The sequence below is a fragment of the Anabas testudineus genome, chromosome 10 (genome assembly GCF_900324465.2).
Source record: "Anabas testudineus chromosome 10, fAnaTes1.2, whole genome shotgun sequence".
NCBI lineage: Eukaryota > Metazoa > Chordata > Actinopteri > Anabantiformes > Anabantidae > Anabas > Anabas testudineus.
In genome coordinates, this window is record NC_046619.1 from 4,238,335 (window position 1) to 4,264,715 (window position 26,381).

The following is a 26,381-nucleotide window of genomic DNA, read 5'->3' on the forward strand; positions in this document are numbered from 1 at the left end:
TTTTTAAATCAATATTAAATATGTTCGGGAGCTGGTAAATTGCAGCAGCTTGGGGCTTCACCAAACATAATACAGCCAGAAGATGCATGTTCGTTAGAATCCCAGGAAGTTTCTGGTACCGTGAGCGGAGCAGAGGCCTAAAGGCAGTTCATAAATGGAGTAACAGAGCCATCTGCTGGTCGCAGGCAGGACAGGTAGCTCTGTCTCAGGAAAGATTCCCTTTTCAGCATATCGGAGCCATTTGGGAGATCATTTTCCTACTCCATAAATTTTTTATAAACCAGGCGCCACGTTCCAAAACCGCATTTAAATCAGTTATTAAATTACACCAAAGCCCTCCCCTGGTGTATGATGTGAGAATGTCTGCTCACTTGTGCTTGTACTTTTCCTCGCTGTGGTACGTTGTATAGATTTTCTCTGTCATTGCAGCAGTTTGATTTTGTCAGTGGCTTTCTGTCAATACGTCCAATATGCTCACTGTGCTGACACTGTGTGTGTGTGTGTGTACTCATTGTTAAGGTTCAAATGCATTTTCCTGCTGCTAAAAATCAGCCAGCTTCCTGTTTTGGACCACTCAACAGTTTACCTGCTGTCAGTTGACTGTACATATATCTTCACCAGAACAAGAAAGAAAGGGAATAAAATCAATGTGACTGTTGATCTTCGAAACACTGTGAATTTTTTTTTTTTTCCCCACATATGATTTTTACATTAGGACCAGCACTTGATCATACACAGTATAAGAAAGTTCTCGTGCTGCACCCTCGCCCACCACCATCTGGGGCTGAGCTGTGACATACCAGAGTGTGAGGGAGACGTGGTGATCATGACTTGATATCCTAAACTCTCCTCATCTCGGCTGTCACCTCGCACGACCTGATCTCGTTTTTTTCCCTCTGAAGCTCCATCTGACTGCTCTCGCTCGTCGCTTACAGATCCTGGTGCGGAGGAGCTGGAGGAGAACTGATCATCTTGGCTCATGCACCTCTACAAGGCCACATGGAAACCACCTCCTCCCTACTTCATCCCCCCCCCCCCCCCCCCATTCCTTTTGTGTGGTTGCAGGATTTGTCGCTGTGAGTAACAATTCAAACTGAACTTGTTGGTGCTATGATGTGTCGGCGTTTCGCTTACTTAATCTTAAAAAGATCTGTACAGCACAAAACAATAATGAACACCGCTGAAGAGACCAGCTTCCATTAAAGCATAATTAAGATGAATAACGATCATAACACCAAGTGACCTTGCTTGTTTGAAAAGGAGTTATGTGCAACAGTGATTCCTAATCCCCCAGAGAAACTCATGTTAAGATGCTAAATCTCTGTAACTTCCTCTATTCTATTTTCTAATAATGCATCCCAGAATGAGACTGGGTGCTGGACAGTACCTATGTACATTTATTTATTTACTACTGTATCTGTGTATTTGCAATGAGTCACTTTTGCAATAGTGATTTTATACACTTCAAGTGTAATCTACAAGTGTAATGCTAAATGTCAAGTCCAGAGAAATGTACAAGTCGGATTCTGAACACTAGATGGTGTGAGTGAGACATCAGAGCAGAGCTGACGTGTATAGTGTCACTCCTTGTCCTTGTCACTCATAACTCCTCTAGAAGTCTTCACACCTGTAGGCTGCATTAGAAAAAATGACACATTGCGTTTTTTCCCCCTCTTCAACTGACGACCGACAGGTTCATTTCAGCTCCGTTGAGCTTCGCTCCGGGAGAGGAGTTACTTAAATACTGTGCATGTGAGAAGAGCTTTCAAAAGTAAATCATTTGTTTTGTTTCTTGCAACTGAAGAAGGGAACAGAAAGTAGAGTTGGGACTTTCAGAGGGCCAGATGACTGAAGCAGACGAAAGAGAGGGAGGCAGGGAAAGCAGACGCACGCTCGCACACACACACACTTCTTGTGAAAGAGAGAAAAAAAAAAAAACATAGTAGATAAACCGTACTAAGAAAGACGCAGTGTTTACTATGACTAATGGCATGTGGTTAGCAGTCGTCAAGCCAACCAGCCAGCCATCCACAGAGGCCTCAGGGACAAACAGGAAGTAGAGTGAGAACTGAGAACAGCAACTGAAACTGAAACAGCAGTTAAGTGCTCTGGTTAAACTGAATGAGTGGTGTGTGTGCAGAAATGTGCAAAACAAAGACACATCTGCTACTGTGACAAAAAGCCAAACCACACACACACACTCATTAAAAGCATTTTCAACATGCACGCGCACACACACACACACACACACACACAGCTTGTTAAGCACTCATTACATGTACTAACTTGCAAACCTCAGCACCAAACCTTTAATTCTTATCTCATACCTGAGCTCTTACTCGACACAGTCATTCCCCCTCCACTGTGGAGCGATGACACCTCTTTAAAAATTTTCTTTTTTTTTTTTTTTTTAATCAACTTCTCTCAAGTCAGTCACGAGATGGACTCTGATCTTTACGAGCCCACATAAAACTGCGAGCAACCTAAAAGCGTGGCCAGAAAGCACATTTAAAAAGGCCTCAGTATAAATACAAAAGGAAAACTTTATTCAGATTTACACAATGATTCACATGTAGTTTCTGTAATGTACACAGAACGAACAGTGGTGACACAAAGCGAAGAAAACCTGCAACAAGCTGAGCAATTATCCTCCAGCTAAATGATAATGTCCTTTATGGTATGTGTGAAAAGCAAGAGTGAGACACGCCTCGGTCTTACTCAACAGAAATATCAGCGAGACATAGAGCAAAAAGCAGGTTGGACAGACATGACTGCTTTTCGAAGACAGATTTACCACATGCTGACAACAACTTTCACCGTGGCTGTCAGGCCCGTGTGTCAACACTTCAATACACACAAAAAAAGCAGAAATGAACTCCAGGTATAAGTGCACTTAGATTAACATGGTTGGTTTGAGGCAATGAATATTAAAGATTCTGAATATTTGATAATGAGATCATTTAGAGCTTCAATATTGAAACCTACTTAATCCACTGATGTGACGGGCCTGATAGGCACCATGATGTTTACATGCCAGGCAACGCTTCTAAAATAATATGGCACATTTGCGTGTCACAAACACTAAACATGTTCTGATTTGGTCATTACAACTACACTGTTGTAAAATCCTACTCATTCATTTTCAATATAACACTCCCACCATATACCACTGCAATAAAATGACTGCATGCAGCCATGCATGGTTTAAAAAGGAAAGAAATTGCTTTAAATATTGCATTGCAGCCTGTTGAGTAGCATTTCCACAGAGAACTATCATGAAGTTTAACCACAGAGAAGCAGAACGACTTTTCAGCTAGGTTTCAGTAAGTGATGCAAGTTTCTAACATAAAAAAAGGCACATGGAAGAAACATTTGGTAAAGCGACGCCATTTCCACGCTTGCCGTCAAGTAAACCCAGACCCCCTGGATTCAGTGAGAATGGTGGCAATGTTCGTCCAGTGTTAAAACCTCCAGGAGTTTGGTTCAAAAACATGGCAGGTTCCTATTTGTCTTATTGTTCTCCCACAGGAACTTCTAGAGCTGTTCCCACTGGAGTTTTGCAGAAGGTAAGCTGGGAAATGAAGTCTGTGCTTTAGCCTGCTAGCTGCCCAGAAGCTAATATGAACATTACATATTATAGTTTCATAAATAGCCATTTAAAAGTTAAATGACATTTTGTTTAAAAAACTGTCGAAACCATTGAGCTTGCTCCTATAAATGGTTGTGAAATAAATAACAACGAAGACATGTTTTCCTATGCCGCTGTAGTTCATTGGTCTGTGGCATCTGTGCACCAAGGTCAACTGGGGAAATGGGAGGTTCTGGGCTCCAGAGACTAGAACTCAAAAAACAAGCGTTGCTTCAAAACAACAGCTTGGCCTCTGCTGATCACACACTCGTCTGTGATGCACCCTGCTCCAACTTGTGAAGACATTCACTTTATGGGTCATCTTTTAAATCCATTTAACTAACTTGTAATTGCACTTTGCTCCATCCTTTAACGCCACAACCTTAAATTAAAAATATACTAACATAAATTGGGGTTTATGTTTCACCAAAGCAACAACAGCACTCTTAATATTGCAAATGCAAAGCACTTCCTTGTTTCTCTACAGCATTCTGTCTAATTTCAGCTACAATTCCTAACAGCCACCTGCAAGTGTCACTAGCAAACTAAAGCACAGATGGTTTGAATCCAGCCACACGTTATTAAAAGGCACACATGTTGGTTAAGGTCTTTCTCTCTCCTCTCACTTACTCACTCACTCACTCACCCACTCACTCACTCACATTAGTGCTGTCTGTAAGGTGCTGAAGCTGCTTGCAGGCATACACACATACAAGCTATGTACATTATTAACATCAAGAGAAGGAGAAGACATAAAGACACAGTTCACAGTCTGTCAGTTCATCCGTCTGTGTGTTTGGCGGGTATACAGTCCTGAGTTCTCCAGACAGACAGAAACACACACAAACGCCATGCTTTCCAGTGCAGGGGCGGAGCATCAGGGCTTAATTATGATTGATACCCTTTATCGTGATGATAACTCATCTGTGATTCGGTTTGGATTTTGCTGACGGTCTCGCTGGTTTGTCTCTACAACATTATGTAATTATGATTTTGTTGTGAGCACAGAAAAGCATTTTATGCTACGTTTCATGGTAACACTTGAGCTTACACTATTTTTGAAATAATAGGTGAGTAATAAGTGCTTCCAATACTTAATTGGCTATCTCAAATCATATGGCTAATTCATAGGATGCGTTTTAAACACATAAACAACTTCTTATGATGATCCCCTGATTCATAGGAAGTTGATGTTACAGGTGACTGTATACAGTACATAATCACCACACAGTGGATGAATAGCAGAAGGCATTGTCAGAACTCCTTTAAAAATGTCTTCATCTATACACAATAAAATTAAACACTACTCTAAACATTCCTTTCATCAGATAAAAGTGACAAATTTCTATCATTCGCATAGTGTATGTTAAAGTGTTAACACAAAGCAGCGGGGAAAAGAAAGAAACATCTCTCAGTGAGATGGATAATGAAGGTGTCTAAAGGGCCAGATCCAGACCAGAACAGACGTGGACATGGACATTGGATGAGCACAAACCTACATTTACAGCAGGTCTGCAAATTTGTTTGTTGGTATACAACCACAAATCCTCTGTGATGCGCAGAAAGGATCAAATCTGTATCATATAGACACTCAGAGCCACACAAAAGCACAAAGTATAAACTGGTCTTAAAATCTCACCAATTATTGGATGAGCGAGGCCATGGTGATTTTCATTAACACCGGTCAGCAATTTCTCAAATTTAAAAATAACTGAGAATATGGCCCAAACAGAAGCTACAGTAAAAGCATGGGTTTGGATGTTTGCCCCTGCTGCCCCCGATGGGGGGGGGGAAGGGAAATTCTCTGTCGTGCCTATGCCCTGGAAGCAGTGATGAGACTCCCTTATTTGGGGTCAGGAGGAGGTGACATCAGAGGTTTTCATAATGACACTTGCACGTTTCTCTGGGTTGTGGCTGGTCGCCTGAGACAAGGGAGAGTTCTGGTCATAGGTAGCCGTCCAGCCATCGGTATGGTAGCTGATGAGGGGGTCTGGGTCCCGCGTGCTGGTGACCCTGAAGTTGGGCTTGGTCGGGCTGACGAACGTGGCCATGCCCGGAAGAGAGCACGGGGGAACCCTGAGAACTTGTGTGCGGTAATTCTGCCTCCAGACTGCGCCAACACCCTGTAGATGGAAGAAGAAGATCAAGAAGAGGAAACGTCTGGAAAACCACACAGTGCAAACGGCTGTGGCTACTTTCTGATGATGTGGTGAAGCTGTGCTGGATTACACTGTAACTGCAACAACCAATTACACCACGGAGATGAACACCTCTGTGACCCCATTATGATATGCTTCACACTGGAAAACAATATAAGAGGCTTTTGCGCGCACAGTCTAAACACAGCATTTGTGTTGGATTGCATCGGTATTCATAACTAACACAGCAGATTAAGATTTAAAAGGTGAGTTTCCAAATTACAACACAGTTACAAACAGTTCTATGCTTTTATCACTGATAAAAAGCAGTGTGCTGTGTGTGTGTGGGTGTATGTGAAGTTCACCGCAATTGACTGTGGGTGCAATGTAATACAAAGGACAACCACAGATCAAACGGTTAATGTTTGACAGTTCCTGACAAGCCCCTCCTTTTTCTCAGTCTCTCGCAATCTTACAGGAAGAAACACACACACACACACACACACCCTGTTTGAGCAGTAGAGTTGAAACAGGTAAAAACCTGTTTTTCTGAAGAAGTTAATAATTCATTCATCACTCTCTGCTGTGTATGTCAGTAAGTGTCTACAACTAGAGACTCACCTCTTTGGTTTCTTCTGTATCACTCTCTGTGTCGCTGCCTGTTGTAATAAAGAGAGACCAACAGTTAATCCAATAGTATTGAGGAAATGTTGTGCTTAGATCACATGTAGGACCAGTGAAAAGTTTGGACACTTTACAGTGCACTAAAGTGGATCTTTTGACTATATATCAGGGAGGATAAAGACGGACACAAAGAGATACAGAGAAAGATGAAAAGACTTCACAATTACATATTGATTTTAACTAGAAAACCATAATGATTAAGCTCGCACCCAGCTCGCATTGTATCCTGTTCAAACTGTTTAAACAGTGCCAACACCAGCACACAGAGGAACCAAACAAACAAGCACACAATAACACAACTGCATGCACATGTAACCAAAGTCACCAGTAAACCAAAAGGAGAAAAAAAAACAAGGGAGAATAATTATAATTTGAACTTCAACAACTTCAACAGAGAGAAGAAGGAGCAGGACAAACGGAATGACTGCAGCTGTTATGCTACAGAGCCAGCTGTGCTTGAATGACTGGTTCAGAAAAAAAAAAAAAGAGACATGCAAAGAGGCAAGTTAAACAAAGAGTGGTAGTGAAGTAAATACAGACAATGTAAAGAGCCTCAGTTTTCAGTGAGACTGCGGTATAAATTCTTGATTGTGTTGATTCATTTTGCAACTACTGTAAAAAAACTGTTCATTCCAGATACAAGTTCAAAAGCAGCTTGGCCTGTACTGGAGGTCTAATGAAAACACTGGCCACAGCCATGCTGATCCTTTCTGTTTCACATCTATCACCGTTTTGTTTTTTCCCCACTTTCAGCTGGTTTCTGAAACCATTCGCTACTTCAGATTACATCTGTAACACACAACATTCTTTCTATTAGTTGAATTGTGAAATGGGGGATGATGTAATGACTGATAGTAATGGCCTGTTGGGTACCTGTCTGAACCACATTTTTTGTTGCCAGTCAAAATGAAGAACAACACATGCAAACCTAAAAACAACTAATGATTTCAGCCCGACAGCCTGGTGACACTATGTGTCTTAACACAGGAATACCATTAGCCTTTGTAAAAGGTAACCACTGTGATCTAAAAATGGGAGCTTTATGCAACTGTGGTGTGGTCAAATGTGTGGTTGAGAATAATTGACTACTGCTACTGTACGCCTGGAACTAACCTATTTAGGAGCTTTGTCATAACAAGTGTGTGTGTGTGTTTGTGTGTGATGTCTCACCGCAGCACGATGACACAGGAGAGATTTGGAGCGGGTACGAGTGGGAGGAGCTAACCGTCTGCTCTTCATTCTCGGTGGTCACCTCGATGGTCTGACAGACGAATGGCAGCTGCTCACTTGTGATAACGTGGTCTTCTACTGAACTGTGAATGGCTGTCAACGCACACACGAGGTATAATAAACATGGTATAATAAACATGCATCCTCTGACTAATGTGACTAACCACATACAGTACATACAGTATGGGAGATTAAAGTTGTATTAAATGTATTTCACTTAGATTTTTACTTTTCTATTTCTGCTTTATTTTACTTCATCTAACTTCTTAAATAACTGTAATTATTTGGAAATGTAAACACAAACACAAAACAATATATTTAACAACACAAATATGGTACCTGAGGCGCTGTCCACCACTGTCAGCTCCACCGCTTCCTGCTTAAGCGACTCCTGTTTGGTATAGTCGACAGGTCCAGTCTGAGAGTTGACAACAGTCTCATCTGGAGATGGAGAAGCTGCCTGATGGAGACAAGGGCAGAGAGCAGAAAGAAAAAGGAGTTATAGCATATTGAAAAGAACTGTGAAAAGATATTTGCTGGCTTTTCATCACACTGTGATAAAGCACTGTACTAGGGGTGTAAGAAAATACTGACATGCTTGTGATATTATGGTATGTGATACTGTATCAATTCACACTGATCCACTGAAGATTCATCACAGTGGCTCTTTCTGTGTTGCAACCACTCAGCGTACTGATGTTTTGGGTGCAGAAAAGTATCAAATATTGAAATGCAACCCTTGTATCATTATGCATTACCTTGTAACACTTATGTGCACACTTCAAATACAAATTTAAACATGGTATTGTTAATAGATTACTGAAGCTATGGTGTGAGACGGTGGACATGTAGTGATCTAGTGCAGTGTCCTGCTATTTAGCTATGAAAATATACTTGCGAGGTTATTCCAAGTAACAATACACCAAGATACTAGAACAACCTGATCTCTGGAGTATTCCAGGCATGTAAACACACAAAGTAAACTGACAAAATCTACTAAACTAACCAGCCTATTATACAGACATCTGCGTTCTTTCCATAAGATCAGAGATCAGAGAAACAAGTCAATGTCTTTTGGTTTATTTCTATTGTGGATTTCTTCTGAGAGACCTCAGCATTTCTGACTGACTGCTGATATGAGTCTTCGTTATTTCATTCAAGTCAAATGAATCAAATACAAACCACAATAATCTAAGTGCAGACTTATTTAAGTACACCTAAGTATATTTTAGACGATACCTACAATTGAGTGTATGATTTCTACTCCTATGCAGACTCTGGAAATAAGACGTCAATTCCAACTTCGTTACTAAGTTAGGTGGAACAGGGAGCTACTGGTTTTGTTTATGTGTGCTGTTTAAAAGGACATAACCAAATGGGAGCGGAAAGCATGGTTACTGGCACTATTCTCCAGCAAACATCTGTGTCATGTGGGAGCCAGAGCCGATTGTTCATGTAAGATACTCTGGACATTTGCCAGTTCACTATGAATGAGTCATATTTCCAGAAATGTTTTGCTCTGTTTTGGCAGGAAAAAAGGGCAGCAACATTTCTTGGTAACAAAAAAAAAAACTTCTTAGGTGGCTAACGTGTCAGCAAACAGACGGAAGGAGACGCACTTTTATCATGGCAGCTTTAACTCTTCTTCAGTGGTGTTATAATTCCCCTTTAAGCTGCTGTTATTCAGCAGTACGGCTGCTTATGGGTGACAGCACGTTATTTCATGTAATTAAAAGGATTATGTTAGACAGACTTCATGTGTGCAGAGAGCTTTTATATGTTTCTGTACCTCTTTAGTTCCCTTATGCTTCCCTTCCTTATCTGTCTTCTTCTTTCCTGAATGGACAGAAATAAAGAAACATAATTTAGAAAGTGTTTTAAAAGTTACAGTTCTAAAAGGGCATTCACACACTCACACTCTCTGCTACAAGCCTTCCTTCCTGTAGGTGTTTTTCATCTTAAACATTGTTTGTCTGCTTTTATGGGGCTTTCTAATTCTGTCAAGCAGCTTGGTGTGATAGGCACAAACTGAAGTCAGAGTTAGCCAGTGACCTGCTTCTTATACTTTGTGCAGCAGCTTCTGTCACAGGCTGAGGGGTCAAGGTACAATAGTCACTTTAAAGTCCTGTGTGCTGTGTCACAACTGCAGCACTGCACAGAAGTTTTGAACGCTAAATGTTACATTTCTACAAAGAGTAACAACTTGTTGTAAACACAATTAGAAAATGTGAAGAAAATGAAAAAAGACAAAACTCTGTATGATATTGAGAAAAGCACAAAACAATATATAATTTAGGTTATGTAGTTACTCATTAACCAAACCAAGCTCGGGACCAGCTGCGGCACTGACCTTTCTTCAAGCTTCTTTCTGAGGACGAGAGCATCTTGTAAACTCTGAAAGCATTCGTTCCCTTTTTGATGCTTTTATCCTTCACCTCTTCGATGTCTGGCAGGCTGTTCATGGCACAGCGAAAATTAGCCTTCCACGTCTTTGGATCTGGACGGTCTACACCCGGCTGGTACTTTCCTATACGTAGATGAAAACAGAAAAAACACTGATTCTATATTACTTCCGATAGCCAAATAGCAAAAAGCAACATCACCTTTCAAACAGTTATTTATTAATGTGTTTTCTAGGAAGTGCGCCAGGACACTGTTTACGTTAAGTACAGCAGCTGTAACTCTAGTTCTGGATTACCAAATTTATTATTATAAATGAGTCTGATGACAGTTAGTGTAATCAACTTTTTCTTACAAAGTACTTTGATTCTTTTAAAAGCGCATCTAGGTGCAGGCTTGCTGGCTATAAACAATAAGTCATTTTCCATTTCATAAATACATGGAACACTGCACCAATAGTCATTATTGATATCACTGAGGAACTACACTAGGGCACCACAAGTGATTATGAAAAATAGGTTCAGGCCAGCTGCTTTCCACACGTGTAACACTTGAAACTATGTAGTATTTTCCACTGTCAATGTTTTTATTTTAACAATCTAAAAGTTTAAATGTTACAGGGGAGTTACTTCTTCTTCCGAATTTCCCTTTTAAACTTGGCTGACCTAATCCGTAACAGTTTTTTTTTTCACAGCTTCCTTAGGCCTGACTGAATGGGACATTCCTACAGGTTGAGAATTATTTCTTACCAGGAAATATGAAGCAATCAGAAGTTTATCTAATTTCAGACAGAACTGGTTTGGTAGATTAGAAAATAAAAGCCCTTGAAAAAGAGAACCAGTGAGTATAAACTCAAACAGTGGAATCTGTGTATTACCAGTATGTATGGCCCATCTCATGAAGAGCGGAGCATCTTTCTCCAGGTCCCAGCCATGGCGTGCAGCATGCATCCATGGGATCTGGAAGATTCGCTTTTCCTGGAAAAAATTACATTATTGTCAGATCTTGATTTATGCTACACCTGTGTGTGGGTCTGTGTATGTGCATTAGTATTTCCTACTTTGTTAACCCATTTGAGTCCAGGTATCTGACAGGAGTTGATCTGTTCCTCCAGCCACGGGCGCATCCTCATTCTCTCTACTGGCATTGTTGCCTGTGGACACACAAAACTATAAGTAATAACACATACAGCAAAATATGTCTGGATGATGACTGCAGTAAGGCTTATTTTAAGTGATATAAACATACTGTTATAATAAAAAAGCTGGGATGGTAACTAGTACAGGCAACAATGAAAATACCAAAACATAATAGTTCATGGTTTACACAGCCAACCATTGTGAGCGGACGCGAACGCTTTTCCCATTGAAACAATTAACCTTGGTGAGCCTGACGACAACAAGGAAACAGTGGAATTAATTTTGTCTGTGGTTGTAAAGATAAAAGTCCCTTTCGTCTCTCGCTGCTTGATTTGTGTTTTAAGGACCATGTGTCATAATCCTGTTCTAAAAACTGCCAAATCATGTCTGCAACTGCAGCCATGTAGCCCACTCCCATCCACAACCTCAAGCTGACCTTCTTTGTTCACCAAAATGTTACTGAGATACTTGAGAGGAGCTGAGGGAGAACATCCAAAAGACAGAAAGATAATGAATACAGCATGTTTATTTAAAAAACACAGAGAGCAAACTTTACCCACCCCACTTGATTTAAGAGCAGGGTTATGATCCTTGCAGTGTGATGTGATAAAAGTCCGATAGGCCAGAGCAGCCCATGAGGCTGACACTCCCCGCGCACATTACAGCACGCCCGACAACAAAGAGAATAAGTTCCCTAACAGGTCAAACAAGGTGACATGGCACAGAATCAAATACAAAATATCAGCCCTTTTTCATACAGGCACAGGACTCAAACGTTCAGCTGCATCCACCTTGTAAAACACACACACACACACAGCATATGACGGAGGAACAGCATGCTCCACAATACTATGACAAATAAATAAATAAACAATCACTTCAAAATTTAGTTTTGTGTCACTGCCTCAAAATAAACTAAACTAGTTTCAGACCAACTCTGCCAGTTGTTATCCTGTGAGGCAATGTGTTTGTGTGCCTGATTGCCCAATGAGGCACATTTACTATCCTTAACCAAAAAAAAAAAAAGAAAGAAAAAGGAGGCAAACTGCACTGGTAGCCAGGATGTCCAAGTTAGGAAAGGTTTTTAGATGGGAAAGGTGCTAGAAAAAGTGCTTACAATGTCTGTGGATTACAATGAATACTTAGGATGTCTAAAAGGTACATTTGTAGATGTAAAATGATCCGAGTTTCAGTAACATTTTGAAGAGTTTCAACATGACTCGTTGGCTCTGTTCACTGAACCTAAGCAAAGATCCAGCCTGTTTCTACTGTCTGAATGACTCCAAAACAAGTCACCTGTGAAGCAGCTCTACTAGCAGACTGCTTACTGTACTGCCACCTACAAAATCATGCACACAGAAGTGATTTTACAAGTTAACTAGCTCATTTAACCTTTTCCAGCAAAACACAATAGCGACAGTGTTTTCATATCTATATATTTCACTATAATCATGTAATATTACCCCAGAACAGTCCTTTGATAACAGTCCTAAATAATAACAGCATGATCCCGACATATTAGCTCCGGGTATCAGCTAATGTTACTGACAGGTAAACTAAGTTTCAACCAGCACTGGTGGCTATGTCAAAAGTTAAACACGGTGTGTTGGGCTGTCTGTCTGTCTTCTGTCCCCCGGCGCGATGCCCCACAAACAACAGAGCCAAAAGTGAAAATAAATACCAAACCTAGTCAACAAACGCGGAGAAAACTGCGGTGCTACTTTCACTTAGCGAGCTGTGGACCCGTCATGTCGTCCTGTAGGAAGTCGGTGCTGCCGCTGTTACTGCTAAGTCTGCGGCGTTCATATGCGGAAATAAAAGCTTACCTGCTCAGTCAGGACGCCCTGTAGCTTCACAGTCCCGCAGTCAGAACAGAGACAGAACGCGACCGGAGTTGGCGAGTTGGCGTATTTGTGGTTTAACGTGGTAAAAGGAAAGTGTGTCCGTCGTCTATTTCTGTTTCTGTGTCCAGACCGAAAGCAAAACAACGGCTGCTCCGGGAAGTGGGGCTCGCGCTGGAAATCCCCCTCCTGCTGGACGCGCTCGCGCTCTGGGTGGATCTCGTGCGCCGTCGCGGAAGTGTCTTAGCCGCGTGCGCGCTCCTCGCAGCAGTCACAGGAGATGAGGAGGTCTCACTCTGCTCTGATTTGTGGTGCCATCAAAGTCAGCATGAGCGTATTCCTTTTTTTTTTTTTTTTTTTTAATTTGTATTCTTTCTTTCTTAATAAGAGCGAGTTACTGAATATCAAACACTACCGAACTTGATGCTGTTGATATGAATGTACCAGTCCAGATTCGTTTTGTGTATGTGTATGAAATATGCTCTGATGCTTGTTAAGTTTAATTCAGCAGAGAACCACTTTAAAAACAATATGTATATTAAACTCATTTCACATTTGTGCTCTAAACTGCAAATAAGCATTGAAATGTGAAAAATATGGAAAAAAAACATTAGCATAACACATTATAGTATTGTGAGTACGAAGGTACCGGCTTGATCTTGTAGTTCTGGTTCAGTACTGTAGTTAGTCCATTCAGTTCCTTGGCTTGTTTGTTTTTGGATTTATGTGATTTGGCTGCTGGATCAACACAGTTGTCTATGGCCTTCTGTGAACATAGACGATCTTTGCGCTGAGGTTCGGTTTCACTTCCTCTCTCAGCTCCTCCCCCTCCCCCCCCCCCACCCCCCCACCCGTCCCTTTCTCTTCTGCTGCTGCTGGAAACGAAACTGGAAACTGAGCAAAGCGTGTTGGTGCAGCCATCAAACAGCCATCAAACAGTCAGCAAACAGTCAGCAAACAGCCAGCAAACAGTCAGCAAGCAGCCAGCAAACAGCCATCAAACAGTCAGCAAGCAGCCAGCAAACAGTCAGCAAACAGTCAGCAAGCAGCCAGCAAACAGCCATCAAACAGCCAGCAAACAGTCAGCAAGCAGCCATCAAACAGCCATCAAACAGTCAGCAAGCAGCCCACCTGCAGACAGCGGATCTTCATGTTTCTGAAGAAAATGTGCACCTGATTACAAATGCAACTGAATCTTATTACTAATTATGCACATGTGTTTATTTGTGTTAGGCTATTCTGGTGTTGTTAAACGCACAGTTACATTAAACTGATAGTGGAAGATTAAAATAGATCAAGCTGCAGATGAAATTCGTTTCTGTCCCCCCCCCCCCCCATACGTTGGACTCTTTCTGTTTAGACTAAAACACAAACGAGACTGAGAAAAAAGGGAAACGAAAATGTGATGTTTGAAAAGTCATTGCCTATTTGCTGAAAGTTGTGTCGGGGGTCAGGGGGGCAGTTATCGCTCTCTGACACACATGTGCATGCAGCTGAGACTGGGGAGGGGTGTGATGACTAGAAAGGTCACAACCTACAAAAACACTAATGGGAGTTTAAGCTGGGAGTGAAGCAGTGCGATGCACACAACAAACCCGACACCTGGCTGTCTTTGCAGACCCAGATGATGGTTCCTGTGTATTGGGACAGTAGATGAGCAGTCTGATGTGTGCCATCATGGCTGTTCCAGGAACAGCGCATCCTCCAAGGACTGCTGATTCACTGAAGGCCCACAGCTGCTACACTCCACTGTCTCTCTGGCTTCCTCTAGTGGCTGCACTCACGTACAGCAAACAAGCTCTCAAACTGTTAATCATTCATAAAAATAAAAAAAAAACCTGCTTTTGACAATATTCCAAACCAAAGTACACAACAGGTTCAGTAACAGACTGGTTATTGCTGCTGACTGTTGCAGTCAGTCAGTCGCTCCTGCAGAAATATAACTGTTTCTTCCAGATTGTGCACACAGTGCATGAAAAGATACAATAAGTGATACTAATTTCCCTACAAATCGTAACTCATGTGCACACACAGTATAATACTAAGCCATAGACCTATTTTACCCCTTTCAATACACAATAGTTAAAGTTTAGCTTAGTTTAGACCAAACCATTCTTTTCTAGCTCCCAGAACAGCAGAAATGTGCAACTAGTCTCAGCTCCAGCAGTCAGTGCTGCTGCATGTTTTAACCATATTCCTGACTTGAAATCACGAAGAAAAGATCAGACTGAGACACGGTCACCAAAAAGACTTCACTGACTGTGCCACCTCCTGTCTAAAGCGGAGGGAGATGAGGTAAATACCACTAATCCAGGTTAGCAAGCATATGGACGACCAGTTTAAATGTAGTTACATGATGCTGGCAGCAAACCAAAGCATGGTGCGTTGACAAAGTGCAGAGTCCACCCTAAAGAGGGCTGCAGTTCACTGAACTATAATGCTACTTCAATGGATGTAACAGGTTAAGAAGTCCACCACAGTTCTTTTCACACAGGATCTCAATGAAAGAGGAAATCAGTCAGTGGGTTTAAAAAAAGACTGTAGCAAGTAAAGAGGTGATCTTTTTTCTTTGTTAAAAAAACACAATGGGTCCTTACACAACAATCTACAGTGAAAGAGTATTTATTAATATCACACAAAGATAACTTTGAGAGTAGGTACAAAGAGCTGTTTTTAAATGGTGATTTCATTTAGTAGGGGAAAGAAGCTGTTCAAAATCGCCTGGCCCTGTGTGAGAAAGTAATTACCCCCCAAAACCTCCAGCCTGTTGAAGGTCGTACCACAGCATCTCAATTGAATTAAAGTCCAGATTTTGACTAGATCAAGTCTAGTGAGGGCGAGTGAGGTCTGCGGTTCTTTGAGTTTTGTTGGTGTGTATGTGTTTCACACATTGGTAAGAAGCAGGACAGTTAGATTGTACAAGGTAATGTCATAGTTTATTCAAAGCTGGAAATGTACATTTAATAAGTCAAATTAAAATTTGTACAGTAATCCCATAAAGAGTTGTAAACACATCTCTGGAAACTGAGATTTCCTTGTTTTTTATCTATTAAGGAAAGTAGACATCTTTGGTCAACATTGATATGATGCAGGGGATCTGCTTCTTGCCGCTGAATCCAGGAATAGTGGAGGAAGACTCAAAGTGTCGCGACACCTTGTGGTTCACTCGGGTCATGATCTGCATCAGCTCCAGCTCCCCACTGTAACGCTGCAACATCTCGGAGAGCGACTGTATGAACCAGGAGCCATTGTATGTGTTTCTCCATGAGTAGTAGCCTGCACAACAGGCGACTAATTAGTATTAGGTTTCTACACAGTGTCAGACAGTCATTCATGTGCCATTATGAATATAATGCAGGGAAAATACATCAGCTGTACATTAAGGGCTTTTCTACCACTGCCATTTACCTGGAGCAGTAGAAAAAGCATACAGGAAATCTGCCTCCAAAGGAATCCTCTGCGCTTTTTCATCCTCTACACTGTCTGTCTCAATCCCACCATCCAGCTCTGTACCTCGGCATGCCTTTAAAAAAACAAAGAATAAAAATGCAGGGATGTGTACAACAACCGTGCTGGAGTTGACAGTAAGAGAAAGAGTTACTAACCTGTATGAAAAAGAGCTTTGGTTTCCCCAGCAGACTTCTGCACTGATTTCCTTTCAAATACTTAGTCAGGTTTTCAAACTTTTCAAAGCCGTCTGTGCCGTATATCACCCCATCATCACCGTGAGACAGAAAGACGCACACAAAGGATGCACTGTTACTGTGGTCCTCCTTGGATACTACAGACAAACATGGGAAGAGAGAGAAAGAACAGATACAAATACTTTTTGCCTTCTCATTTAATTGGTGCATGGCACAGAACCAGGTCTTGATAGTAGTGGACACTACTGATATTTTAGTGTTTACTGCAGTTCTTGGCATGGATGGTAAATTTATTACATACATTAATTTTTTTTTCACAATTTCATTTGAATTACAGTAGTTTCTATCAACTTTTGTGACTGATGCATGTACTGCAGTCTACACTAAAAACAACATGCAGCACACACAGACATTGTAGACACTTGATAGTTGCTTATGAAAATAGGATTCTGCATAATGACGTAAACTAGAGTAATGAAAAAGTGTAGTTTCTGTTACCAGCTAACAGAAGGTTTTTCATCTGTTGCACAGTCATGTTGTTGAACACCTTAGTCTTATAACCAAGTTTACCGAAGGTCTCCGAGACAGATGCAGCATCAACATCAGTCCCATTGCGTTCACTCATATCTAGACACACAAGTAGAAACATACACACACACGCATATTCATTGTCAGCATCTTCACATGTGTGTAACTTCTCTGCATCAATGCTAGAGGTACAAAAAAGCAAATCTCTCTAGGTGGATCTCTCCCATATGAAAGTAATCTGAATAACTGGTGTGATCAGTGTGTGTGTAAGTGCACATACTATAATAGTAGTTAACAGTCTTTGTGTTTGTTTGTTTTTTCATAGTGGCTTCTCTGAACTTGAACTGGTTAAATGAGTGTGTATGAGATCAATAAAATATAGTATTTGTATGTCAACATGTGGCTATGTAGCAGAATTCCCCAACGTTCCTGTTGCACAGGCCTATGTGACATTGTCTACAGCAAGAATTCATGTACCAGGTTATGACACACCTTGTGACTTGTACAACAGGAAAAGCACTATTGTTAGTCAACAATGGTTATGTTCTATCCAACTGGACCAGTTTTCAAGTGTGTGTTCTTGAGAACTTGATTTCAACCACACTCCTCCGAGGCCACTTGGCGTTACGCATATCATCAGTGCAGCAAAGCACGAAATGAAGAAGGAAATGAAAAAGACAGGAATGAGAGGTGTGTGAGTCAGTGCAGATTAATTGGTGTGTGTGTGTATTTACTTGTGCTTTTGTGGAACATCCTATTGTTGATAATAACACAGGTTCCCAGACAAGGGTAGTCCATCTTGTAGCGGTAAATGTCAGAGCCTTGTTCTTTTGTGCTACCTCTGCTGCTGGGAACCTGGTCCGTTTTCTCAGTCATCTTTTTGCTGCCTGCAGGTGCTACGACTACCCTGGAAATGTACACGCACATGCATAAACTCAACAAGTCTGTTTGAAATGATTAAAAGCTTTAAGGAATGTGTTTACCATCACCCATAAACAGGTTTTGACAAATCAGTCGCGACTAAACACGTTTCTCCACAATCAATCTCACATCACACACACAGTTCCTGAGATTTTCTGGAATATGTCAAGTTATCTTAACAAAGCAGTAGTAGTGATATGCAATGTTCTCCCGTTTATTTGTTAACGTTTATTGAGTGTCTTGCAGGCTTTAAACTCTGAACTAAATTCTAATACAAAAAGAAAACACAAAACTCAAACACTTGAAGACATAAATGTTCCACGTGATATTTCGAAATGCCCTGCCCAACTGTGATACACTCACACAGTCATCTCCCATCTTACTCCTCACTTTCTTGTACTAAGCATTACTGCTGCTGGAAGGGTCATAGAAACAACCCTATTTTATGAGCGTATAGGGTCCCTTGACCTCATTTGAAGCCAAGCATAGCACCTGCCCCCCTTTAACCTGAGCAGAGGTCTAACAAGCCCAGTATACAGGTATAGGTACCTAATTTTTGTATGGCTATTCAGATAGTCACTCATGCACAGTAGTTACCTCATTCCAAATGCATCCACAGTGTCCCCTCCACTCTGCCTGTCACAATCATGAGACTCTGCCATGTTCCTGCAGACCTGAGTACAAAAGAGAAACTGATTGAAAAATCTGAAAACCAAGGAGTTGTGGGTTTATAAATAGTTATGTGCACATATATGCTAATTGTTTTCTTCTGAACTGCCTTTAGTTAAAAAAATAATGTGATTCAAGACTGTAAAAACTTTATTAATCCCAGAGGAACATTGTTTTGCCTTATTAATTTTTTTTCTCAACACAGAGAGAAAAAAATGGGACAGGGTAGGTAGGAATTGTAAAGATTGATGGTCACAGGTGGAAAGGATCTCCTGTGGTGCTCTGCGGAACACTTAATGTTGATCAGTCTCTGGCTGAACGTGCTCCTCTGTCCACCCAACACACTGTGCAGTGGGTGGGAGGGATGGTCCAGGATTGAGAGGAGTTTGGACAGCGTCCTCCTCTAAGCTACAACATGTAGATCAGGGGTGTCAAACTCAAATGCGCAGTCGGCCAAAATTAAAAACTGGGACGAAGTCGTGGGCCAAACTCAGTATTTATTAAAAAATTGACTGCAATTGTACATGTTTTCTTATCTCTCCAGATATGTAATGTTCAACCTTTTTATATGGAAACAAACTTTAGTTTTGCATAAACACTGAATCTGAAGGAAGCAAAGCTTAATATTATAAACAAATGAGAAATTCAATTTGAAATAAAACACACATCAGTGGTATTCATTTCCTATTATGTCTCTATCTGTAGTCTTTTGAGTTCCTTTCCACGTCAACTGCAAACAGATTCCTGAGCAGTTCAAATCTGCATTTCTGGGCTTCAAAGTCTGCAAATTGCCGGGTAAACTCGGTGCGGAGCAAGCTTAATTTTTAAGCGAATTGGAATCTTCCGTTTGGCCATTTTTGGGGAGGGGTGGATTAAGTTTGTCTGATGATTAATTGCATGGATGCTTATGATTGTCAACAGAAAAGGAGGGGGCATACACATTTGATATGCGGGCCTGACTTTGACACCTCTGATATAGAGGGTCCAGCTCCACCCCAGAGCTGTTTTCCTTGCTTGATTCATGCCAATACTTGGACCCTACTGAAACAGATGAACAAACTTTTACATGATCACAGGATGTGTCTTCGACATAGTTGTTTAAGAAATGAGAAGCTACTTAGTGCATCAGTTAGGGTTCAATAAATGATTGCCAGCTGAAACATTATCATCCATGCAGTAATCATTACCTATTACCTATCAGCTTAGTTTAATCCTGGTGTTAGTCATCTCCTGTAAGCCACCACAATCACATGGTTTTTCATCTCATGATCGACTGACTAATATCTACTTTCACTTAACCAACATAGTTCTAATATTCAGATGTAGTTTGTGTTGACAGGATTTGTCGTTACTGCCTCCCTGTATGATTTTTTTAATGTGTTGATCATCTGACTGGCAGGTTAAAGTTAGATTTGAACCGAAACTCACCCTGCCACACAAATGCAAACCACCATGGGTTCAAAGTGGCCACAAAACCAGAGTCTTCCAGGAAATATTACTCTGTAATATTAATAAGACTCTGGACTGTAAAGAAAGGTTATGAACACCACATAAGACATCATCTATGCGTTATTACACATTGCGCAACATGTGTAATACCACAATGCAAAGGTATTATTTATGACCCAGTGTTAAAGCTCATAGTGAAAGTACAGCAAGGAAATCATGAAGCTGTTTTTAGCAGGAGCTTCCGGTTTGGTCAGCGAAAGCGAAAATGACTGTAACACGTTTTGAATTGAGCCACAGCTAGCCCCCAATTAACCAGCAGTCTTGCTCTTCAATTGGCCCCCACATGCAGCACAATGTAGTACAGCCTTTATAGAAATAAAATGCACTGGGTAGCGGCATTTATCTATCTTTGTTTCCATTTGAATAAAAGTGAGGATATGTAGTAAAAGTGCGGAGTCATCTGTGACGGGTGGAAACGGTCAACGATAACCAGGGATGCTACTAGCTAACTGTGATGGTAAGGTTACATAAGGTATTCGCTGGTTAAAAGTGACGTGAACCCGAAACAGTAGCTTGTAACATAAGAGCAACAACTTGTTATAGAGCTGCACTTAGTTTGAAACATGTTATGAATATGAAACTGAGCAGCTCGAGAAGACTTGTCAGGTGTTGCCTTCAGCTTAGGTTCAACTATCAACTACCAGTGACTTGTAACAGACAGTCCTACTTATACAACTCAATCATTTCAATAACAATATTTAAATAAAAACAAATGTACCTTTTGTGTGAAGCAGCTGTAAAAATAGTTGCTACCAGCAGACTGTCTTCAGATTAACTAATAACTACAAGGAACTGTCAAACTGTTTAAGAAGAAACTTCCAGCCAATCAGAAAGGTGGGCGGGGAGAAACGTCAAACATGACAGCACACCTTGATGACAGCCTGAGAGCTTCACCTGAGAACACATGTACAGAAGAAGGTCCACATCTGTCAAACCACTTTATCACTTTATTTTACACAAGGTAAACGGGAACCCTAAGTCCAGTCTTCTCTTTCTTCAAGGATTTTACATCACCTCACACCACAATACTTTTTTTGTCAAGGGAAAGAAATATTATGCATCCTTCCTGGACAGTTTAAAAGCGCACAAAAAGAAACCATGCTCTGACTATTTTGATTTCTACATACAATATTATATCTCTTTCCACAACAATCCACGTTTTATGCTTACAATGTGAGTGGGAGAATGCTGCTAGATATGAAATCTGAACTATACGTAACATAAAGTACACAAGAATGTAAAGCAGCATCCGGGCTTAAATAACATGCAAACTTCAGTCTGTATATATGTTGTTGGACAGTATTTTCAAGTGCCATCATTCTTCAGTTGCTGATGCTCTGCTCTCTGCATATGCTTTGCCTCCAAGTGCAGAGCTGGTAAGCTGGATGACCCATACTGGACAAGAGGAGAAGAGCATCATCAAGCATTCACTAAAACACTGAAAAAACAAGGATAAAGATGAGCAAGATCCACAAAATGTGTTTATTATCAGTGTTGTGAGTTTGTACCGTCTCTTCCTCTTTGGGGTGTTTGTCTCTGTAGTCCAGGTACTGTCGGTTGACTTCTTGGAAGTCACGGAGGAATGCATGACCCCGTCTAAGATCAGCTAATCGGAGTTTAAGTTCAGCTTTGTTCTTTTGCAGCAACCACACCTGTCTTTCTGCCCTGGTTGAGCAAACACGCACACACAGTGTAAAGGTAATTACGAATACTTTACACTTTACTTTCACTTTTGGGGAAAGTTAATTATACACCTAGTTTAGAAAGGACACAGACACAGAAACCCTAGTCATGACACTAAGAAATAGAAAACAACTTAACTGCTTCTCACCTCATCAGTTCATTCTTGGCATCCAGCAGTCTCTGTGTCTTTCTACGGATCAAGGAATCTACCTGAGACACACACGTACAAGTTATACCACACTATAAGTGAGCTAAATGGTAATATGCTCACAAAGACAGAGCTAACATGTTGTTAGCATACCAACATGTTGTGTAGCACATAGTACAAATGGAAACATCATTGCTTTTTCTAGGTTGGGGGTACATTGGACCACAGGTGGGACCCCTTCTGAAATGCCACACTCTGTCTGCTTGACAAGAAAGGCCAGCAGATCAGCAGAGAAAGTTGGATACATTATCTGAAAACCAAGAACATCTTTCTGACGCTTTGTTCCAGTCCATCCAGTGGGTGCTGAATTATTACACATGTTCACACTTGTTTCTAGCATGGTTAAACACTGGTTGCCATACCTACCTTGGCATTTTCTCTTTTTAAAATCCTGAGCTCCTTGTAGGAAGAGATCTGCAAGAAACAAATGATATCACACTGTTTACACCAATATTAAAATTCTGCTAAAAGTCAGCATGTTAACATTGATACAGTAGATGAGTTCATCAAGCTGTGAATAGGTAGACATGTTTGCAATAGTCTAATTCAAACTGGGACAGGACATAAACAGATTACTGCTATTAGACATTAGGCTTATACAGTAGTCCTTAACTTTAACCTGCTCAAGAAGATTCATGCTGGCATGGTACCTTGTATAAAAACAGTGAGGCAGCGTGTTGGTGCAGCTCACATGACTTGAATAGGCCGTGTAAAAGCAGCTTATGATGACAAGTAAGTACAAAATTGTTCTTCTGTGGCTTATTTTAGAAAGTGAGTTGTGATGTGGTGCTAGTTCCATACTGAGGTCTATATGCTAAACAAATGCATCTTCTGGAAGCTTCTGATAAGGTTGCAATTAAGCATTGTATCTGTTGGTGGAGGTATAGTGTACCATAAAATAGCAGGTGATCATTTAATTCAACCTCTCGGTGTGATAACAGAAGCACTACTCTGAAAGTCTGACCTTTTCCAAGAGTTGCTCTTTCACATTGTTGGAGAAACAATCAATAGACTGTTTGACTGCTTTAGACTCCACAGACTCCCTAAAAACAACCATATATACACAAATTATGAAACCATCTGTGATTGGAAACATTGCAACAATAATGATTAAAATCATAAATGTAAGGAGCTGCTGTATGTGTGAAGGAAACGAGCTGGATTATAAGTTACAGACCAAAATGTATGTGATGATCAGTTGCTCAGATATGGTAATTTACCTGTACTGTCCACAGAAATCAAGCAAGGCATCCAGGACCACCTCTAAGTCTGTTCTTCCCTGGTGAGCTTGCCTCTTCTTCCTCTGTCCAGAGACGCTGGCCTTATCTGCTTCTTCAGATGCACTGCCTTCAGGAGAAAGAACTGGGCTGAAAAGTCTTATCACAATAATTCTAATATGTTGTACATATGTTATTTGTGTGATTATGTTAAGACGGACTGGTAGGCAGATTCTGTCACCAGGTGACAGAGGTAAAGTTAGTGGTTTCAACACCATCCACTGCTTTCTTTGAGCATTGTGATTAGATTACTGTATACTATGTTAATCATCGCCTAGCTCCTTCATGGGGGCTTTTTTTGGTCAAACTTTCAAAGTAGTCTTTTAAAATGGGATGAAACATAGAATGTGAGATCAAGTTTTTGCTATTTGACTTTAGAGCTCACCAAGAACTCATAACTGATGACAATCTCTTGCTTTCACTTACCTGACTTTTTAGATTTGGTTCTATCAGACGAGGACCTTCTAGTTGTGCTTAAACTATACATCTTAGCCTTCTTCGGACTTGGGTTCTAAATAAATGATACATAAAAAAGAGGGATGAAAACAAGCAAAGAGCTAAGTCAAGACATAGGCCACAAGTGGCTGCTAGACTCATACAGCATGGACTCAGCATGTTTTAAAAGTTAGTACATACCCAACTGGTGTCCTCGTCCACCTCTTCCTCAGAGGACAGGACTTTCTTACGTCTCTGTTGTGCAGTGGCAGACTTACATTCCTCCTGGACAAACACAAGAAAGAGAAGTAGTAGTTTCTTCTAGTCTTGCTGTCGTCATGATATCTTTACTACTACTAAAAACAAACTACAGACTTACCTGCGACTCACTGTGAGAATGACTAGACCTTCCATTACTTGATTTATTCTTTCTCTTCATCTCTTTTTCCACCTGCTTATTTTTCACAGGCCTGATTTTGGAGGAGAAGAGCAGAGGACAGAGGCATCAATTTATCATTATACAGAGCAGACATACACGTTTCCCACTATTTCTTTAGAGTACTGCGTCATGTTTCATGATCTCACCTCACTGCAGACTTCTGTGCAGCACTCCTCTTCTTTGCCGGTTTCTTCCCCACCAACTGTTTGTGACTGTTGGCTGCTGGGGCAGGCTCATCACTCTTCTGGGGGCTGGTGCTTGCGGCCGACTCATTCGACTCTGACTCTGCTCTTTCTTCTCCAGTTTCTCCTTTCTTCTTCTTTGCTACTCTTCGTTTTATAGACCTATTCAATTGTAGACAGAGGAAATTAAGTTAGTGAAAATAACTTACCTCACGTTCACATCATAATACCATTGTATTTATGTGGACAGTAACAGCAGAAAAGAAATTCCTTTGACCTTACCTGCCTTTGTCCGTCTCTACAGTACTTCTACTTTGCTTCCCCCTCTCCTCTTTTGTGTCATTCTCTCCACCCGTCTCTGTCTGCTTCCTCTTCACTGCAGCTCCACGCTGTTTCTGGGTGGGCTTCATTGTCTGGGGAACATTTCTCCCAAGTTTTCCTTCATCCATCTGTTCCTCATCTAAGATGTCTAAATCTTCCTCTACTGCGGTACTGTGCAGAGGGTTACCTAGGCAACACAGGAGTTCTCTAGTGAGCAAAAAGGTTGGTGGTTTGACATTATGCTAGACAAACTGTAACATAAGATCACAAAAAGAACAAAGAAGTCAATACGTTATTAATGCAATTGTAATGCTATTGTCTTTGCTTATGTATTGTGTTTCTTTAACCTCATAAGGACCCACAGATGCTGAGTGAAATACACAGAAACTGTGAGATGTACATGGTCATAAAAAACTCACCATCATTCTTCTGCAGGCCCTCCAGGAAGCTAGCTTTGTCTATTGTGGACAGGGTGAAAACCTCTGAGTGATTCTGGATTTGGACACAACAGATCATGTAAATGCATAATATATCCCCTATGGTCACTCGAGATCTCTTTAACGAGGTGTAATAGGGAAATTACTGACATGAACAATGGGCATGATCAGTGGTGCAAACGCGAAATTGACCATTAATGAACTCACTTGACTCTCATCTTGTTGCATGGTGAGCACTTTAGCTCCTCTGCCCTTTTTGGAGCTGAAAACAAAGAAGAGAGGAGCCCTACATTACGATTTAATTTACAATAACCCTAAGTACAGTAACTAAAGGGAGTTCATGAATCATTTCTTAAAATTGTGCTGCCGTAGCAGCCCCACAGTAGCGACTAACTACCTTTGCTAGCAAACGTTAACCAAGTCGAGTGTAAGGTCATTACAGTTGTCACTGAACATACAGTGTTCATTATCAGTTTTCAAATATGATGCTTACTATAAATATCGGAAAATCTCAGAATTCTTATTTCTCACCCCATTTTCCAGAAAACAGCCACAACTAAATAGTTTAGTAAACACTCGGTTGCTCCTGAGACGCTTCCCGCAAATAATTCAAGTTCCGGACTGTACCATTGCACACATGCAGGGGTGGAAGGTGAAGCAAATTTAACAAACGACAAACTAACGTATCATATTGAGAGTTTATAAATATCAAACAACCATCACTTGGATCTAATATTACAGTGATACAGTATGGTCAAAGTTTATTCAATAAACTTAACTTCATAAAACAAACAAAAACATATCTTCCCCAATCAAATGCGCTCACATTTCTGTCCTACGGAAAGCGAAAGGGTTCCTATCAACTGCACTCCCCTGTGTGATCATGCGGTTTGCAAAAATAATATTAGTGAAAACATGTTTGTTTTTTGTGTATCTGTTTATGCACATTTTAAAAATATAAATATATACTGATTAAAACAGGGATCAAATGTCTTTGGACCTGTGAATAAAATATATAAAGGGTTCAATAAATCTGCACTAAAATTAATTGCCAAATGAATTGATGCA

At 40.8% G+C, this 26,381-nt stretch overlaps 3 protein-coding genes across 4 annotated transcripts; all 3 read right to left on the reverse strand.

The window, feature by feature from the left end:
- Positions 1-2,523: 2,523 nt before the first annotated feature.
- irf2 (interferon regulatory factor 2) lies at positions 2,524-13,279 on the reverse strand. 2 transcript variants are annotated; one of them, XM_026358602.1, is made up of 9 exons: positions 13,046-13,279; positions 11,141-11,233; positions 10,958-11,057; positions 10,031-10,207; positions 9,470-9,516; positions 8,020-8,140; positions 7,621-7,773; positions 6,388-6,425; positions 2,524-5,751 (listed from the first exon to the last, which is right to left on the reverse strand). In XM_026358602.1, exons 2-9 carry the CDS (start codon positions 11,225-11,227, stop codon positions 5,482-5,484), a joined length of 993 nt encoding a protein of 330 aa, XP_026214387.1. In that variant the 5' UTR covers positions 11,228-11,233; positions 13,046-13,279; the 3' UTR covers positions 2,524-5,481. The 2 variants fall into 2 exon arrangements, with proteins under 2 accessions (XP_026214387.1, XP_026214389.1); XM_026358604.1 differs by lacking the exon at positions 13,046-13,279 and adding an exon at positions 12,906-13,009.
- Positions 13,280-15,969: 2,690 nt separating this feature from the next.
- Positions 15,970-21,158, reverse strand: LOC113161088 (caspase-3-like). Its single transcript, XM_026358605.1, has 7 exons — positions 21,050-21,158; positions 18,751-18,827; positions 17,967-18,139; positions 17,203-17,331; positions 16,666-16,841; positions 16,469-16,583; positions 15,970-16,336 (listed from the first exon to the last, which is right to left on the reverse strand). The coding sequence occupies exons 2-7, from the start codon at positions 18,813-18,815 to the stop codon at positions 16,110-16,112; spliced, it is 885 nt and encodes a 294-aa protein (XP_026214390.1). The 5' UTR covers positions 18,816-18,827; positions 21,050-21,158; the 3' UTR covers positions 15,970-16,109.
- A 218-nt stretch (positions 21,159-21,376) lies between these two features.
- Positions 21,377-25,951, reverse strand: cenpu (centromere protein U). The gene is made up of 14 exons (XM_026358600.1): positions 25,845-25,951; positions 25,521-25,575; positions 25,296-25,368; positions 24,838-25,063; positions 24,520-24,717; positions 24,314-24,404; positions 24,136-24,219; positions 23,926-24,010; positions 23,443-23,569; positions 23,187-23,265; positions 22,589-22,636; positions 22,163-22,224; positions 21,840-21,996; positions 21,377-21,726 (listed from the first exon to the last, which is right to left on the reverse strand). The coding sequence occupies exons 1-14, from the start codon at positions 25,847-25,849 to the stop codon at positions 21,637-21,639; spliced, it is 1,380 nt and encodes a 459-aa protein (XP_026214385.1). The 5' UTR covers positions 25,850-25,951; the 3' UTR covers positions 21,377-21,636.
- Between the last annotated feature and the right edge of the window lie 430 nt (positions 25,952-26,381).